The sequence below is a fragment of the Homalodisca vitripennis genome, chromosome 2, assembly GCF_021130785.1.
Source record: "Homalodisca vitripennis isolate AUS2020 chromosome 2, UT_GWSS_2.1, whole genome shotgun sequence".
Lineage (NCBI taxonomy): Eukaryota > Metazoa > Arthropoda > Insecta > Hemiptera > Cicadellidae > Homalodisca > Homalodisca vitripennis.
Genome location: NC_060208.1, coordinates 147,094,063 through 147,114,348, shown reverse-complemented (window position 1 = coordinate 147,114,348; position 20,286 = coordinate 147,094,063). Strand labels below are relative to the sequence as shown.

The window sequence follows — 20,286 nt, the reverse complement described above, 5'->3', positions numbered from 1 at the left end:
TACCTACAAATTTTATTATAAGGCTTTTATTTTAGTTTATTATTTAATTATGATTATAATTTTAATCACATTTTGCCCTTATTTTAAATCTATCAGATAAAAATAACAGATAATAACAGGTATGACTTTTAGTCCTTAAAATATGCCCATTTCCATGAATCTCTGCAAATCCATTTAACCTTTTAAGTGCAGAGTTTTCAACATTGCTATTACCTGGTACTATTGGGTTTATTTGCCATTTACTAATCTGCCACCAGAATCTCCTGATTCATCATGTCAGATCAGTGTTAATAAATTGAGTCTACATTCCGATCACTAAAATCACAACAGTTAATGTATGTAATTTTGAATTCTCAGAAAAGTTACACACAGTTGAATGCCTAACTCACACCAACATACCTGGACAAATGTAACATTGATAAAAATGTCCCTTATCTTTAATATAAATTATTCTTGCTATATCCACTGAACCAAAATAAAAAAGAAATTAAAGAAAAATACACTAGCAACTTTAAAAACCATTGTAAAACTATACAACAATAACTTTCTGTTTCTAATGTCCAGGTAAAACTTCAACATGTGCTTTTTTAATATCTCCTTAGTTGACAATCAGATTATAGTAGCAATTAAACAGCACTACTGTGGATTTGTAGTAGTTCACATAAACACTACTAGAGGCCAATGTGTATCTTCTTACAGGTACTAGACGTCTTGTAGTGAAGCAGTTGTTTGGCACGTAACGGGCGACAGTTGACCGCAAAGTAGGATCACCCGTGTTAACATGGGTGTGTCAGTTATGGGGTTAAAATATTGTGATAGTCTTGGCATACTGTTTGTGTTATTGTGTATCTCCAAGTTCTTAAAAATTAACACTGATATTCATATTACTACTGTTCATATATTTTTGTGCATGGATTTACTAGCCCAGACGTACAGGACAATTGTACATTTTCTTTAAGTAAACTATACTTTTTTCCTGTTTACTTAGATTACATGAAGTCTTAAATTAAATAACATAAAAGATTTCCTCATCAATTTGAAGTAAATAATTTAGGGAGTTTAATATCCAATAATGGTCAATAAATATTGATCATTACTATAAAAATTAACCTTTTTAATGCAAGTATAATATAAACATAAACTGAAAAAGTTTCACTGTTTTCTTGTTTAAATTTATAACATGATACAATGAAAGAGATTTTCTGCTTAATTGATGATTACAAGTAAATCAACATAAAGATTATGGGAACTTGATGTATTCAGTAGGTTTACGCATTATAATGAGATAAAAGCTTGAGGTCACAAACAAGGAACAGTTCAGAAAAGTGTTGCAACAGTCTCAGTTAAATCAAGGCTACTGATAAGAGAGCTGTTTGAGAGTAGTGGTAGTATTAGTAGTGTAACAAAACACAAAACACTCTTTGCTGATGTATGCAGCAATGTGGACCGGATTAGTACCCAGTGAGAAGGTACATATATAAATGTTTCTCTGGTGACACTGTGCAACGTCGACTATCCAATGTAAATACAGCTTTATTATAGTATGCTGTTATTACTTTAACTTGTCAATCCAGTTATGAAAATTGGCCAGACCTGTTGTAACCTTGATGTATGATAAAAGTGAAGAATATGTTATTTCCTGCTGTGAAGTTGCAGTGTTGCGTACAATCTTTGTTACAACATAGGAACAGCTGATAACATTGATGTTGTTTTTGTGATTAGTTATTTCTTTTTAATAATTAAAGTTAGTTTGCAATATTACTAATACTCAGAAATCGTTTACTACTAAAAATAATCTATATCTAACTTTCAATAGAGTTTCGTAAGATAAGTTTTGTGTAGTTTTTACTAAATAATGTTATTGAATCACAGGTTAGTTAATATGTTTTCATACTCTTTTGTGAAATTTTGACAACATTGAATAAGCTTATATGGTATTTGGAGAAGTTTTAAAATAAATTAAGTTCAACAAATGTGTAAAAATAACATTATTAGGTATGTATTTATTAAGCATTTTGTGCGTTAGAAACACAAATAAAACTTGTTAAAACAGTTTATTTATAATTGTATACTTGTGCTCTATTCACAAATAAATAAAATACATACAATTTCAACACATTAATTGATGTGTAATTTTAATAAAAGCGTGTCTCTCATATTTTAGTTTACATAAAAAAATATATAAATTTACAATTTAACCCCTTGTTGTAACCCATTGCGGGCCTAACAGCACGATGACGAGCTCAGGTAGCAAAAGCGGTCTGCTTTTAAGTTTCCCTCCAAATAGTTCTATTAATGTGTGATAGATCGGGCGATCGTCTTCACTTGTCAACTAAGAGTGTTTAACAACGGTCTACGTTTAGAGTTTTCAAAAGTTTTATAAATACAGTTCGCAGTTGTATGTCGAAGTTGAAAAATCATTCATATGAGTTTACTCTGCTTTTTAGCGCTTCTGATTGGGTGTTTTCCTCAGTTGTTATTATAATACTTTTGAGGTTAGTGACACAACTAAATGACGCAGACGTACATGTTGGCGGGTTTAGTCAAGACAATGGCCCGGATGTTGTAATCACTTCGCCCGAGCCGCTTTATTTAGACTATGATTTAAAGACATCATCCCTGCCACCCCGGAACCTTGCTCGCGTGTTATCGTTCCTACATCACGGATACCCCAGTAGGCCCATGTTCCATCTGAACGAATACCTTCACAGCTGAATTTTCTAGTATACAATAGTGAGTGATACGATGTGGCGCACCATTGCTGTTCGTGCGGCCGCTGACCGTAAATTAATTCGTGCCTGCTGGTGCCATTAATTCGTAAATTAATGGCCTGATCGTGCCATACGATCCGCAATGGGTTAATAGTAATTTGTGCTCAATATAGTGCCAGTTTGTATAAGTAAATATTTCTTTACGTGGTAATACAATTAATTTTATAAAAAGTATTTTCTATACAAATAAATGCAAATACAAGGAAACAAAAGGGTATAGGACATTTTAAATGGAAATGGCTAATAACGTAGTTATAATTTTTACAATATTTTCATTATAAATCCCAATGTTATATTCTTTAGTTTTTTTGTTTGTTTGAAATGAATTAAACACTGTTTATTTTGCACATGTTCAGTCTATTTTACAGTATGGAATCATAGTGTGGGGAGGGCTATGTTCAAAACCATCATTGATCCATTAAAATTATTCAGAAATCGACACTCAAAGCAGCTCTAAATAATCTAAATGTTTTTCATCAGTTCATGTATATCAGTTGTTTATAGATTCAGATATTCTCACGATATGTCAGTTATATATCAGGAATGTGATGGATGGTCTACACCTATAGGCATAGAGAGGCGTTACTCGGTCAAACCACTCACAGCTACTCTACTAGGGCCGCAGTGGTGGGGAGGGGGGCGGCGTGTGGGTCCCTGTCATCGAGATGTGAGAATTAACGCATACTACGTGGTGAGTTCATTGTACAGGCACCTCCAGTGATAAGGGACCTGGGGGATGAACCAACTGGTCTGTTCAAACGACTAATTACTACCTGGCTGCGGATGGTCGGCTCTGATAACACTGAGTCCCTCCTCACTCCCACTTACCTTTATTAACTACATTTTACTACAACTACTTTCAGTTGTTTTGCCATCGTGTCAGCATATATAGCATGTTCAACATTTGTTTAGATATTCTTTTTTTTTTTGTAACTATTATTTCATTTTATAAGACTTGATGTGAGAGCTGAATTGTGCTTACTGTATGGATATATTTAAAAAAAGTCTGTTCTATTAAAATTGTGTTAAATAATAGCTTGCCGTCATACACAGGCCTCGGGCCATGTGGCGGTATTTTCAGTATAGTATGCTTGGAATTGTAATTATTGTATATTTGAAAATAAAGAGTGATTTGATTTGATAACTTCTTTTTTAAATTTTACTATAAGTATTGTCCTGAAAACTAAACCTGCTATACTAACAGTCACCTTAATTTTAGTTGCATAAGAAAAATGTTAAACTCTTTATGTTGTTAGTTTCAATCATAGTATAATAGGAGATGTCTCATTTTAAATTTTAAGACACAGGTTACATGGATGATCTTAAAAATCGTACAAATTTCATTCAGTAAAATATTCAACATTGATCCATCTGTACCACATCATACTGTTCTTTTAATGAATTCCTCTGTAATGACTTCCACTTTTCCAGCAGTGTTAACTGAAAACAATCTATAATAAAGGTATTATTAATAATTACTCATAAAATCTTGTAGTTAGTTCTTCATTACTAGAATTGCTTTTATCATTCTTGAGAAATAAGCAGCTGATAACATTTGTATATCAGTCATCACAGTGATGCTATTGTAAGTCTGAAGCTAATCATTTACATATTCCAAATTTACAATTATAAACCTCCCCTGCTACAACACTAATAATTTATTATTACTTTGTATGGATTCTGAACGCCTAACATGTGTGTGTTTTTTTTTATCATGAGGGAAAAAAAAAGACAGTCAGTCCCCGCGCTTAGTCCTAAAAAGGTCCTTTGCGCCTTCCTTATATTTGTATCCTCAGAATCTGAGGCTTTTACAGAAGCCAATCAGATTTGAGGGCTCCTGTTCTCTGATGTCCTTGGGGCTGAGGAGATATGCTCCCAGGAATCTTTTCTGAATTTTTGATATGGCAGGACAATTTAACCAAATATACTCCGCCGATTCCTTCTCTTCTCCGCAGAGTCTATGTTCGTCAGTCTGGCTAAGGCCCACCCTCATAAGATGTTTCATTAGGGGGCCATGTCCTGTCATCTTCCCTAATATCAGACTTATATCCTCCTTACTCTGATCTAGGAGAGCTGCCCACCCTTTAGCATAAGGAATGATAAACAGATTTAGGTTGTCTTAATCCTGAGGCTCTACTCCAATTAATGTTTCTTATCCTCTTTTCCCAATCTTTTACAAGAGCTTTGCTGTTGGAGAAAGCTATCCCGCAACTTGGCTCAGGCCTCACCATTATGAACTCCGCTCCCTTTTTGACGAGGATGTCTGCTTTTTTCATTTCCATGAATGCCCTCATGGCCCAACACCCAACTGAGTGTTAATCTGTTATTCGTAGCCAGCTCAGCTAGAGCATTCGTACATTCCCAGACTGCTTTTAAGTCAAACGAACAGGTATCAAGTGCCGTTAGTGCAGCCTCGCTATCAGATAGTATCAAGTACTTTGCTCCTTTTGTCCTCATTTGTATGAGTCTACTGGCGCATGATTCTATTGCCATGACTTCCGCTTGGAAGAACGTGGCATATTTTCCCAGGGGCACTGCTAGGTTAACTCCTGGTCTGTATATTCCGTATCCTGCCCTAGAGTCAAGCGTGAACCATCTGTGTAAAACCTCTGGACTCCTTTTGTAGGGTAGTCCTCCTTTTTAACGTGTTCGCAAATGAACAAATTAGGCTGAAATTTCACAAAGATTGTTTAGTTTTTAAAAATTGGACTCCACTCTGTAAAACTGATCCAGATAACCTGAAGATCCAAAGTACTGATAGAAAGTATTCCAGTAACATACATGGATTGAAGTAGCCCAGATTCAAACTAACTAAAATCGAAATCCAAAACTAAAAACAGTGTAAACATTTGCTCTCTTTTTAGTTGAATATTGTATGGTGAAATATGTAAATGTTCTATTCCAATAATATGCTGATTTTTTTCTAGTGGTGTTTCCTCAAGACCTGCTGGAGAGAGGTGTTGCTGCCAACAACTTTGCCATGCTTGGGCTGGGAGACATTGTCGTTCCTGGAATTTTCATAGCCCTGCTGTTACGATTTGACCTCAGGTAAGCAGTTTATTAGCCAATTTGTACAGATTAAATCATGTGACTGCACAATACGATATTTATGAACAATGTTATTGATGTCTTTCAATTGTACAGAAAGCAATAAAATTAGAAGCTCTAGTGTGAGTGTCTCTTTCTCCCATTCATACATGCACATAATTATAAATATATACACTCTGCTGTATTCACTCTTCAGACTATATATTGGAAATAGTACAATATTTGTACCAGAATAGTTAAGTGTGATATCATGTTTTTTATTGTTAATGAAAATGGTTCATAAATTTACTATTAAGTTTTTATCTTTTGTCCATTTTTATTATCCATGAAACATTATATATGTTATCACAAAGCTACTTCTTTATGTGAGTTTTAGGGTCCATACAGGGTCCACACCTAAACGTGATTAAGATATGAATTTTGTTTACCATGAAAAAACCTTTTATCAGCCATGAATTCAATTTACAAACAGTGAAAATCTTTACAACTTGCAATTAAATGAATCAACATGTTTTGTCGTCACGGCAATGTCATTAGGCCTGGTTCACACGTGAGTGAGAATTGCGTAAGCCTAATTGTGGCAATCTGTCTTGCGGTGCGATTTAGTAATGTACCTGATCAAATGGAGCGGTTCACAAGAGCTGGGCGACCGCAGTGTGCAGGCACGATGATCGCAAACATGCCACAGACAGCTGTAGTAGTGTTTGGGGAGCATTGGACAGCTACCAGTTGTTGCATTTGATCGCCGAAACCTCGTGGGCGCAGGGGAATGATGGGACTATCATCCATCATTCAATCTTCTTGAAATATGGATGATAGTTGATTTAGCTGGCGGGGAGTCGATGAATGTATTAATACCTTGGTCGCATATAAGCATTACTTATTGTACACTATGATATATGTTAATATTTTATGGTTTTATATTTGCAATATTTCATATATCTATGCACTAATAAATAAAAACTTTGATTTATTGTTATTTGTTTGCTTTTGTCACTTATAATAAGATATATCATCACCTTAAAACCCCATAGTTTTATTACAAATAATTTTTTACATGAAAATTTATTATTGTTATTTATTTTACAAATTTATAAGTAGATTTTCTCACCAGAACTAGTAGTTTTGCTTGGCAAGAAAAGTGCATTTAATAATGATTTATTTTACCAAGGGAAGCATGTCAAAATTACACCTAAATTTCAGTCCTAATTTCGTGTGGTACGGTTTTATAGTGTTTGCTGTAAAAATTGATATAACTGGAGTTTAATCTTAACCCATTGGCCTACTAGTATTTCCAGCCTCTCAACTCCACAGTAAATCCAATTAATTTGGCCCAAAATGGAGAATTTTACTTAAAATTCCATTACTCTAGTTGTACTGTTTAGATTTTAATAAAACTTGGGATATTTAATAAAAGCATCCTAAACTATATTTTTCACAAAAAAATTAAAAAGTTAATGTTAATTTTGTTAATTTATGTTAATTTTATGTTAATTACAAAATGAACACTTTTTATTTTTTACTGACAATTATTTATTATTACAATTTTTTAAGTATACAAATACTGTCGACTTAAAAATAGTAAGTTAATGTTAATTTTGGTTAATTTTAAGTTAATTTAAAAATAAAAATCTTTTTTTTGGAAATTTCGTAGACAAATTTATTTTGTTTTATTGTTTTAAATATTTTATAGCTGATTCCAAGAAAATATCATATAATTTTTAATTTCAGTATTTGTAAATTTTTAATTTTGGGTTAATTTTGTGTTAATTTCTACATAAATTGCATTTTTTGTGCAAAATTACTTATTACAGTATACTTATTGTTACATTGCCATAGTTACTAGAATAAATGAATGAATAAACATACCTTTTACTTTCATAGAATAATTGTCCAAATTATCTTCAGCTCAAAACATTTTACTATACACTATATACATTATACACACACACAAAATTGTATGACTTTTGGGCCTAGAACTTTTGAAGTGTATGGTACACTTCAAAGCACTCAATGTGGAGTCCTACTACACACTGTTTGCACTGGATCCTGCTTTCCTTTCTCAGTCCATGCTCTGTGTACACTGCACACCTTTTTGTAGGGAATTCCTTCTGCGGTGTTGGAGGAATGGACTGTGGAAAATGCCGGCCCTGTAGTCTCATAGGATTGCTTGTAGATGGTCTCCCAGGTGATGGCTTAGCTCTCTGTTCCAATGATGCAAGCATCTGTTCTGCGACACCAATTTTAAAATCTACAAAGTGTGGCTTTTTCCCTCCTTTTATTTGGTAATATGCTACATACGCATTGAAGAGGCACATGTCAAACATATAAAAAAACAGTTTCTTATAGCCCTTACTGTACCGTCTAATGACCGGGTCATAGGCCAGTACTTGATCTTGACGGTCCACAGCCAACATACCATTGTTATAGTCCATGATCATCTTAGGCTTCATTATTTCCAACCGTTCTGGATGTTTCCTAGTTGGGATGGTAAACCTGCCAGTTGGTTGGTAGTCGATATCAGTATGACATGTGCTGATGCAGTAGACCATTTTCTTGTCCATCCATTTCACTACTAGTAACCCACCAAGGCTTCTGCGTTGTGCCTCACCAACTTCTAGCTTTCCTGTTTTGAGCTCATTAGGCATGTTTTTTCTACTAGGTCGGACAGTGCCTACTGCATAGGTATTATGTGTTCTAAAAGCCTAAGAAATAAATTCGGTGACGAATACCAATTGTCGATGTGGCAGCAGTAACCTTTTTCCAAATATGGTTGTAAGAGTTCCATTACAACTTCCTCACTTACCATCATTCCTTCAGGAACAACCTTTTTACCAGTGTATATTTGGAAACCAGAACAGTACCCACTTTTTGACTCACAAATTTTAAAAAACTTTATACCAAATTGTGCCCTTTTGGTTCGATTGAATTGGACATAAGATAGCCTCCCACGAAATTTCATCAAACTTTCATCAACTGATACGTCTCTATCGGGGGTGTAGTTTTCTTTGAAAATTTGGTTGAAAAAAGTTATTATAGGTCTAATTTTTTTCAACTGATCGTCTTCAATAGTTTCAGTCTCATCATTATTATTTGCTAAGTGAAGGAACCTCATTAGAAGCTGAAACCTTTTGAATGACATAACTTCTGTAAAGATACATGTTTCAATTACTTTCCTTTTCGTCCAATAACTTTGGAGTGTTGGTTTTTGCACTACAGCCATAAGTATGATCAGAGCAAAAAATGCTTTCATCTCGTTTACTGTGCATTCAACCCATTTATTATCAACCTTTTTTTTCTTTGTTTCATCAGCTAAGCATTGGGTAGCATACACATTTGTTTGCTGAACAATATGCTCCAAAATCTCAATAGTAAAAAATTTTTCAAAACAATCTAGTTCAGTTTTTATTTGGTCAAGATTTCGAATATTTACTCCTACCTGATTGCCTAAAAACACAATATTTTTAGGTTCGTTTGGCTCGTCATTCCATATTGGAAAATTCCATAATCCAGTTACACCAGAAGCCACACTGCTAATAACGTCTTCAACATTCCGTAAATGTAAATCATTCATAGGATCATCGGCGTTGTTTAGGCCTACGTCCATCTCTTCAAAATCAATATCTGAGAGGGCATTGTCAGACTCACCGTCGCTAAATTCTTCAACACCATCAATCCTCCACTCTTCTTCCACATGATTAAAACCGATTTCACCATCAGATTCACTTAAAATAAATCCGTCATTGTCAATATAACGATCAATTTCACTACTACGTAAAGCTTCATGTCGCGCCATTGTACACACGCTTAGTTTGTTTACTCGAGTCAGCTGTTTACTTGTTCCGATCGTCTATTTATGTTCCCCTTCCCCAACTGCAGTGTTGCCAAACTGTAAAGTTAAATTATTCAATTCCCATTATTGCATAGAACACAGAAACGAAGTTAGGACTGAATGGTGCTGACATCTTGTAAGAAATAGGCGAACTACTTGGTGGCGAGATGGTTTCGTCAAAGTATTTTACCATGCATAGCGCTAGCGGCAAGATGGTCTCGTCGAAGTAGGCTAATGGGTTAATTGTTTTATTTATAGCTTAACATGTAAATAAGTAAATTAATTTAAGTAAGTTTGTTTACAACTTTATTTTTAGTTGGCTAAGAGTAATAAATATTTTTTGTCTATTATTCACTCTTATACATTTATATTGCAATTTTAATGGGATTATGAATCTGCTTTAATTTAGGAGTAATTAATGTACTATTTTTAGTTTTAAAAACATGGTAATTTTTTATATAGTTGTTTTGTATGTTTTACTAATGCGATATCAATTTTGACATGCAATATTTTTATGCCTATGTAAAAATAATATAACAACTAGTATTTATTTTTGTAAAAAATAATTTACCTAATAATTTGTATTGCTACGAAACAATTAACTGTGATATTCTAGATGACTGAATTGTTCATAATTTCTTCTACGGTTCTATATCGAACATGCCAGCATTCATATTTTAATAGGAGTGAAGCGAGCGTCCACCAGTATCAGTTCTCAACTAATAGCCCCTCTGAACAGTCTAATGCTCCCACATATGGACTATGTCGCTGCTGTCGACTGCATTCTATTATCGGTAGCGGTTGGTTACGATCGGCTATGATCAACCTGCTTGTCCTTGCTAGTATGAACCTCTCTGTAATGTTATTCAATACACTTCGAAGGCCAGTTTTACATGGGTCATGAAATACCAAACTCATGTTTTTGAGCTCTATCTTCCTCAAAACGCTGACTGCTTGCCTCTTGGACTTTTAGAGTTGCAGACAATAAGTGTGCATTGGTGCTTTTAAACGGAGTGGCCGATTTCAATTCTAACACTAAAACTAGCCACGAATACATGCAGTATCCCAGGATTCAGCACTTTTTTTGTCCGTTGCTAGTTCTTGTGTTTGAACTCAACTTGAATACAGGTGTGTTTTGTTTCAGTTCTGTTGCTATTAACATTATTTTACTGTTAAAAACTTGTGATTTTAAAACTGAACAGTTTATAATAGAAGTAGAGTGTACTCCTTTGTTGTGGAATCAAGAAACAAGTTACTATTCCACTAGTGTTCTTTGAATGATAATAACATTCGGACATATGGTAATAATTTTTGTTTTATCTGGCATCTTCCCTATGATTTGAGTGCAGTAGCAGTTTGTAAAACTGATAGAAACCTGGGATTCAAAAGGATGGGGTATTCAAAACTATCTTGCCACTTTTCAATCGCTTCTGCATTGCCTTAAAAGCAAGGAACAGCGAGGCATTGTAAAAAATAAAAATTGTTCTTCATTCATGTTACTTGATCAAGAGACAGTCACTGCTGAATAAGGCAGAGAAGGAGAACTTGAATTACAGTAGAACGTTGAAACTTCCATTAGCCACCTTTAAAGGACCAGTAATTTTGCTGCCACAGCCAACACCTTTTTCCAGTGTTTTATCAGTGTTTTGCATACCAACCTCTACTTGTGTCTTACTTGAAGCCTAAAATGGATTTGTATATTTTAGATGTGTCCATACATTCTTGCATGAATCATTGACAACGTTAGTGAATTAAGGCAAAATTTAATATTTATTTCTATTTTCATTTGTAATGTTGTTTATGAAAAGGAATTGACTGTGAAATTACTTTTTTGACACTAAAGACCCTGAGAGAACAGTGAATTATGTAATTTAGATTGAGTGGGAACTCTGAGCAAATAAAAATTGTAATTACTTTTATATGTTTCAGCTTGAATCGTAACTCCAAATTCTACTTCTATGCAACATTCATTGCGTACTTCTTGGGGCTGGTGGCTACCATTTTTGTAATGCACATGTTCAAACACGCACAACCAGCTTTGCTATATCTTGTACCCGCTTGTCTGGGCACACCTCTCTCTCTAGCTCTCATTAAGGGGGACATTGCAGCAATGTTTCAGTAAGTATCCTACTTACAATTTTCAGTCAAGTTATAAGAATAAGTATAAGAGATAATGTGTGTTCTTCTTACTGTACTTCATCCTACCTCCCCTTATGCCTGTCTTAATCCTTAACAATATTTTGTAAGTTTTGTCCTTCACCTAAAAGACAATCTACAATATATCGGTAGTTCGAGTTTTAACCCATTGAAGAAGTAGTTATTGAGCATTAAATGTTTTACCACTGTCTTCACAGTAAAATCTTCATTGAATATATACTACATACCATATATGTGTAATACAGTTATTTATTTCGCAACATATTAAATTTTGTACATGTATGTAAAAATGTTAATATTATTGAAAACAAACATTTTAATTAATTTATAATTATTTTTTAACTAGCTTTTTCATATACTTTAGTTAAAATATGACAATGGTTTAAACAGAAATAACAATTTTCATACACAGATATAAAATAATAAGCTTAAAAATGAAATAGTAAAAAATATTACCAGTAGTGTTTTTTTTAAGAGTTTGTGTACATTTTCTCAAACTGCTTGTTTCTTTGGTAATTATTCTGTTTTTGATTCACTATATACAAATTACTTTAAAAATAACAATAAAAACATAATATTCACATATTTTGTCTGTTTTTAGTATTCTACCTTTGTGTGAATATCCGGCATTTGAGCGTGGGAAATAATTATATCTTCCTCATTTTCATCACTGTCACTGATATTAGAATCGTACTTATAATCAATGTATAGTATTAAAAGTAATGTCAGAATCACGCAGCTTTTGAAATTCCATTTCGATCAATTCACAACTAACCTAACCTCACATGTATTAGCTGACAATTGCAAACAATGTCAAATCACTCGAATAAACAGGTGAGCAATTCAGTGCTCTGCCAGTAACAAAACAAAATGAAATACATTTTCCTCTTAGTAAAAGAACCAATGAAGACCATGCTAATGATATCTAGTACATATTTTGGAACTAGAATAGTCCATAACAATAAAGAATGGCTAAACATAGACTACGTAACCAGTTTGTATGTCTTACCCCAATGGGTTAAGTTTAAAAAAATTAATAATTGGCTTTTATTAAAAAAATTCTAATCCAACCCTATTTATAGTTTTTGTTTGGTAACATGTTTTTGGATTCAGTAATGATTTACTCCACAACAGTATAAGAAAGAAGAAATTGTGTAACTGGACTGCTCGCTTTCACAACATCTAGTCAAGTTTGCTTCCTGTTGTTATTGACATCTGATAGCCAGCTGCCTGATATTGTTTTTAGTTTGTTTATGTCATAGTGTGTTCACAGTGAATTATCATGCAATAACTAAGATTGACAATGTACAAAAAGTAATTGCCCAGTTGGCAGCTCTTGTTTTCCTTGGCTAACATTCAGTCAACTAATGGGTTTGATAATTCTTGCTTTTTTTAGAAAAATCACCCAAACTCCAACATAACATTGTTAGTTTTGATTATGCTGTATTTTGTATGTTTAGGCTACATCGAATAATAATGTTTAAAAATTATTAAAAGAAATTTGAGAAAATATTAAAAATTTAGTCAATCTCTATGTTAAAAGTTTTTGTTAAAAATTCTTAATATCAGATTAGTACTGATATTATTACTTATCCTCAATTTTTTTATAAATATTGTTCAAATAACTTGCAATCTTCTAACAACGTATCTGTAAATAACCTGTAAATAAATATGTGTACTAAGTAATCTGACTGGTATTTGTCATATTTTCCAAATTTTTGTTAATTAAATATAATAATTTTTTCATATAAAGAATATTGTTTGCGGTACAAAATATGTGTAGTCAAACATTTTTTACTGAAAAATCACAATATTTATTTTTGTAATTGTTTCCTAGCTTATGCAAGTAAAAAAGGTTTGAGTCATTTGAATATTTTATTGTTCAAAACTAGTCAGCCTTTTTGGCAAAGAAAATCTGAAAATCCTTGGTTCTAAAAGGGTTAAATATAAAATTGTTTATTACGAAATAATTTTTTTAATTTTATTGTAGGTACCTTTATTGTTATTTCCAGATTTTCATACCCAAAACTTCATTTTAAAATTGCCAAAACAATTGTTTGGAACCTATACATACTGAAAGAGTCAATTTTATCAATTTGTTATGTGTGGTATTTTCCTCTAGATTTACTCAACAGATCCAATTAATTATATTGAAATATTCTTTATACAGGTTCAATGTCCTGTAAACTAATACATTGTTATACAAAACAAGGCAAAGAGTTTTTTTATCTTCTTCCTCACCAGTTTTCTTTTATATTTTGACTGAACATGAGTCAAGTCTGCAAAAGTGTCAGATTTCAGACACTGCATTAAAAGGAAGGTGAACTAGAGCTAAACTCAACATTTACATTGAATCAAATCTTCCCACCATAGCTATGTTATGTGTGCAATAAAATAGTTTGAATTCCTTTGTTAATTAATGCTGATATTCCAGTGTCATGTATAGGACTTGAATTTGGTAAGTGCTAAATGTGAAAGGTGACACCACTGTTTGATCCTCTAGCAAAACAGGGGTCTGGCATCCTCCCTGGAAATGTTTACAAATTTATACTTTTTAAAATCAGATTTTTAACATCTTTAATGCTATAGTTTATTGTTTGTTGACCATAATAAAATTTTATGATATATGATATGGTATTGATTGGCTGTTTATTGCCGTAATCACAATAATGAATTCAAAAATACATTACGGTAATAAGCAATAAGCGACTTGACTATATTAAAACACTACTAAGGCCTAGTACACACACTATTATTTTAAGAATATCTTCTCAGAGTTAAATGTATTAAATTGTAGGAATTTATTCCTGCACCCCCTGATGTTGAGAGGTATTCCATACAACCAATCCCTGGTATAATCTCTATCCCTTTGTACACATTTTTTAGCTACGTCTTTGAGTGGTTCCAAAACTGGCACTGTAATTGGAAGTGGTACTGTAACTTTTAATGAGTTAGAAGGTACATCATTTCTGTTGTAAATTGGGATTTGTCCTATGGGAATAGAAATTACATGAACATCAGGAAAAGCGATGAATTAGAATATTTCAAGGTTACTTTAAATTCAATGAAAGTCCAATTTACTTTAGTGAATTTTATTCTGATCCTTCTTGGTTGGAATTCTGTTGATTTGTCCATATTCTCATAAACTACTTCTTAGCATGAGGAAAATGCATTTAAATGTCTAGAGTCAGATTATCAAAATATCATTCATAGCTGCAATAACATTTCATTTTGTTGTTGACTTTTGTTATTGTACATGCTTATGCAGTTTACTAAATCTACTTGGGCTCTAGAATATAGAGGTCATATTATATTAGAATAAACTATGCAAGATTGTATAAAAATAATAGGTAGACTTTATTGTTCTAATGTTACTTATCTGCAGCTTGTACAGAAGCCCTTGATTCCAGATATGCTGACCATCCTGATGAAGAATACGATGATAGTGATGACCTTAACGAAAATGTGGTTTTGGGCGAACCTGATGACTCCATGTATAAGTTTTTTTTTTTCAAAGTTCCTATCAGTGCATTAGAACATTTAACATACTGATTTATTAATGCTTGAACCTGTCTTATGATCTTTTGATAACACTTGTTTTATGTGTTATACCAATATTTGTCTAACAAACCCAAGCTTGTAGGCAAGGTGTTCTGATATTTACAATAGCCAAATTTGACCACTGCTTGAAATTCTACCCATACCCACAACTATTAGGACTGGAGTTGCTTTGGATTTTGGTTGAGCAATACAATTGCCCACATTGCATTGTGGGTAGTCCATTTTGGCCACTATACAAAATTGTAATGCCCACAACGCTTTGGGCAGTGGACGAATTCACTTTTGCGAATAATATATCCTTGTATGACAAACCCTCTTTGCCTTGTTTCTTAACTGCCTGTTTGTTTAATTTTTAAGTTTTTGTGTTTGAACATAAGCAGGAGATGTGTAAAAATGTTTTAACTGTAATTCACTTAATGCAAATGTTGTTAAATAAGCAAATATAGTTAAAACTAACAATAACATTGACTCAACCATATTTTCAAAAATGCTACCTATTAATCAACTAATTTGATATGAAACAATACAGTAATATAATGTAACATATTTTATTTGCAAAGCCTTTCTTCAACAAAGCTGTGCTCTTCTGACACTCAAAATAAATATACAGTTGAGTAACTTGGCTTTATTAAAGGAGAAGTTAGGATTCTAAAGTCATCTCTTTCACTTAACCTCGGTATAATTTATCATATTAAAAACATACAGAAATTAATTGAAAAGAACGAGATAACTGAACAAAATACAATAAATATAATTAGCCTATTGACAACAAAAAATAATAATATTAAATGTAAGGTATAATAATGTATAATAACGAAAGCGTAATAATACATTAAAGTAATTTTTACAACATAATGATTTTAAAATGAGTAACAAATGAGTTAATCCTCCATTTAAATCATTCACACATTTAGCCCCAAAGTATGCCACCATGTATTTATGTATTTCATGATTATATATCAATATATTGAAGAAATTATTTCCTACGCCCTAATTTTTAATTTTATTTCAGACTTGATCCCAAAATTTTAAATTTATTTTTTTGAACATATAATACAATTTTATTGTTATATTTTAAAAGACTCCTCTATGTTTGCTATTTAGATGGTAAAATTCCTATTCACCAAGTTTCAGATAATGTCATAAACTTTTCTTATTATCTTCATCTATCTTTAAACACTGTCATACCATAAAAAATTATCCTGAGTTAACAACTATTTCATTATAAACCTTTTTATTTTGTATCCATGTGGAATACCACCAGTGCTGTTACTTAGCAAATTTCACACTTTATTTCTACTTTTACTTTTATAATTTGACACTTAATTGATGATCACACACTAATAAGTGGTAGCTGGAACTAAGACAGAGAGGAAGGCTGGCCAAAGCACGCTGCCTGTACATTTGCAAACTGAAGGGCAATGTAGAACATGTCCATTTACTCTTCAGACAATCCTTTACAGTGGAACCCGTTGCTCAAATTTATCAGATATCACAAAAATTGCTTTGTAATGATAACACACAACTACAAAGCACAACTTGTAGACATAACCTAACCACTCACAACAACGAAACTCAGCACAATGATTCAGCAACTACTGCGGCAGAAGCTATAGGCACGCAAGGCTTATACAGTCATTTAAAAAAAATATGGCAAGTATAGTCCGTTGTAATGTTCTGATACCACCTCGTATTAATAATGTAAACTACTGTAATTCTCATGACGTATGGAAGAAGGGGGTAGTGGTGTACCATGTCAATGTCTTCTTTACTTAAACACAAAACCTTTGTTACATCATATCTTCAACCACTTTCAAATTAAAGTTTGAAAGAACAGAAAAGTGTATGTATATGTGTTACTTAATAAGAATTAAAATTTCAGGTACGAAGATCATCCTGAGAAAAAGATTGACAGCAAAGAGCCTTCCACCACCCCTGCTACTACGACAACTTCCACGAAGGCTGCCATTAAAGCGAAGAAAGACAAATAATACCCTTCAGTATTGCCTTCCTGACTTAGCTTCCTTCCACACGCACATACACTCTTGTACTTATGTCCTCACGTCCTGTGAGGAGTGACTTTGTTTTCATTTGGAGTATTTGGATGGACTTGGATCTGTGCATACTGAATGATGCTGTTTTGACTTTCATCATGACATCTCTTTAGTTTTGGATGCTTTAAAATTCAAAGATATTTTTCATTGCATTTCTTTAAGTTAAAAATTAATTCTTTTTGTTAAAAACTATAAAAATTTTCAAATAATTTTATTTGGTCAATATCTGTGTTATGATTTGTATTAAAATGTAAATAATTTTCTTATGGTAACTTATTTAATATAACAACTTTTTTATATTATGGAAATTGTAATTCTTTTAAAATTTCAACATTTATCTTCTAAAACAATTCTTTCAGCTTCAACTGTCATTTACCAGTTATCTCTCTTTTATTCTACTAACAACTGATGATTATAATTAATTTACTAGATGAAAACAATTTCCTCAATTCCAAACATTCCACTAGGTTAGTTTTCAGTTTGTGTGCAATAAGAGTATTTTAATGCATAACACTTGTATTAAACACCTAGGTCTGTTCATGAGTGATAGCCTTGAAACAGTTTTACACTTTCACTTCTGAATAGTCAAATGCAGTTTTTATTTGTTAATGAAACTGTTATGTTTAACTTCAGAGAAATTATCTTTTCTTTCCAAATACTTACAGAACATCATAAAGATGATACACAATGCTGTTATACTTAGTAATTTATTGAAGAAAATAGACAATATTATTTTTAGAAATATAACAGCTAAAAAAACTGAAGTGTGCCACAAACATAATTTCTTATGTGCTTACATATAAAATATAATTATAGGTTTTTTTGGTATAAAGTTCTACTTCAAAAATATATTGGTGTAAAGACAAATACATTTATGAATAATTTGAAAGGAGTGGCACAAGTCTTATTTGTCACATTGTGTGATGTGTTTCGTGCCGATTCTTGAGAAACTCAATCTCTATATTCAATTAAGGATGATAAATAATGCTGTGAGCTATTTTTATTGTAAATACATAATGTATTTTATAATTATGTTGAATTGATTGTAATAAACAATTGATTGCAGAAGTCCTGATAATTCATTTTCATCCCTTCCTTGGGAAGAATATTTAATACTAGCAGTTACCCCGCAGTTTCACACTCAATTTTGTAGGTTTCTGGTTGGAATGAATTATATTTCTGACGTCAGTGTAGAGTTTGCCTTCTTGACACACCCAAAAAAATATGTTCAAATATACACTATTTATGGCCATTGTAATTTATTTTGTTCTTAGTATTTTTTGTTAATTTTGTTACCCAATCAATAAAATATTATATCACAGATCAGAAAAGCCTACTTCTGTCAAAAGGCAACATAGAAGGGTTTTATAACAGTCTTTAGATTTATAGTAAAAGTTAGATAGTAACATTGTCTTTAATTTGTAATACTTCATATTTTCTAAATGTACAGTTAAAAGTACATTAATAATGACACAATTTATACGTGATTGTTTCTTTATACAGTCAAACCTCAATATAAAGAACCTCAAGGGACCGGACACAGAAAAATCGTTATATTGAGTATTTGTTATAATGAGATTCGTTATATTGAGGTTATGTTAGGTACAATTCCGCTTCATCAAGGTTCACAGACCATCGTGTTAAAATGTTGTGAAATTGTATGCTGTACTGTATTTAAATAGTGTGTAAAATGAAATAAAAATGAATTTAATTTGGAACAATGAAACCTTATTTTAATTTTGTGTTTCAGTTAAGAATACAGTATGTATAACAGAAAAAGTGTAATACTGTAGCTATGTACTTTGAAAACACATTAAAAAAAAGTTGGAAAACAAACATGACCTGAACAAAAACTTAAAAATCTTATGCTACACTAAAGATAATAAAAAATTCAGTAAAATAAAATACAGTAATCTTACTGTAAAGTATTACTAAACTGGAAATTACGAATTGTTAAAGGTTAAATGGCCTAATCTACATTTTATGTTTCAATGGCATCATTATTGATGCTGTTTTCGCTCTTTTTGTTAGAGAAAAAATTAGTAATAGTACTCTGCTTTTGTGATGTGATGTTGATAATATCCAATGAGCAATCCAATTCAGTTACAGATTTTACCACACTTTCACTCAAACCACCCTTTTTAAGAAAAAAACACTTTAGAACACCAACGGCTTCACGAGCCTCTTTTAAATTCGGGCCGGGCATTACACAATCTGGTTCATCGTAATCGTCATCTTCGGCAGCCACATTTTTGTCCAGAACAGAGGTCACAGAAGAAATGATGTCAGCGTCCGTCAACTCTCCACACACAGCCACGTCGTCATCAAAAGTAACAGTCTTTGAACTCTGCATCCTTCTCTAGCTCTAATGCTTCTTTGGCTGATTCCCAACCCTCCGCAGTGTTGATTTCTTGTGTAGGAGGCTGGTCTGAATTATTCTCCTGAGTTGTGACAGTAAATCCACTCTTCTTGAAACAATTACAAATTGTAGTTTCTGTAACTTTACTTCACACTTTTGTGATCATCCACATGGCGCCAAGACATTGATATTTGTAGGTAAACGGCTTTCCATGTCTAAGGAACTGTGTACGACCTCTTTTTCATAATTTACTTTAAAATTTCGGATAATGCCCTGGTCAAGCGGTTGCAGTTTGGAGGAAGATACTCGACCCTAATGTTACTCAGCCTAGGAATGTCTCCATGAGCCGTGCAGTTATCATTGAAAATGAGAATTTTCTTCTTTTTCTTATTCATATCTTTAACACTTTGAAGCCATGCACTGAAAGTGTCACGATTCATCCAAGCCTTTGTATTCGCCATGTAGTCTAGGAAGTTCATTCACGTTTTTAAAACAATGTGGTTT

General features: G+C 32.6%; 1 protein-coding gene across 2 annotated transcripts in view; it reads left to right on the top strand.

The window, feature by feature from the left end:
- Nucleotides 1-18,491, top strand: part of LOC124354863 (minor histocompatibility antigen H13) — a 31,917-nt gene extending 13,426 nt beyond the window's left edge. Inside the window, exons 6-9 of one of the 2 annotated variants that reach the window (XM_046805622.1) lie at nt 5,699-5,819; nt 11,581-11,769; nt 15,219-15,302; nt 17,252-18,491. In XM_046805622.1, coding sequence (XP_046661578.1) covers nt 5,699-5,819; nt 11,581-11,769; nt 15,219-15,302; nt 17,252-17,360 — 503 coding nt within the window. In that variant the 3' untranslated portion in view covers nt 17,361-18,491. The remainder of the gene's footprint in view (nt 1-5,698; nt 5,820-11,580; nt 11,770-15,218; nt 15,303-17,251) is intronic. The other variant, XM_046805623.1, reaches the window with a different exon arrangement.
- Nucleotides 18,492-20,286: the final 1,795 nt, after the last annotated feature.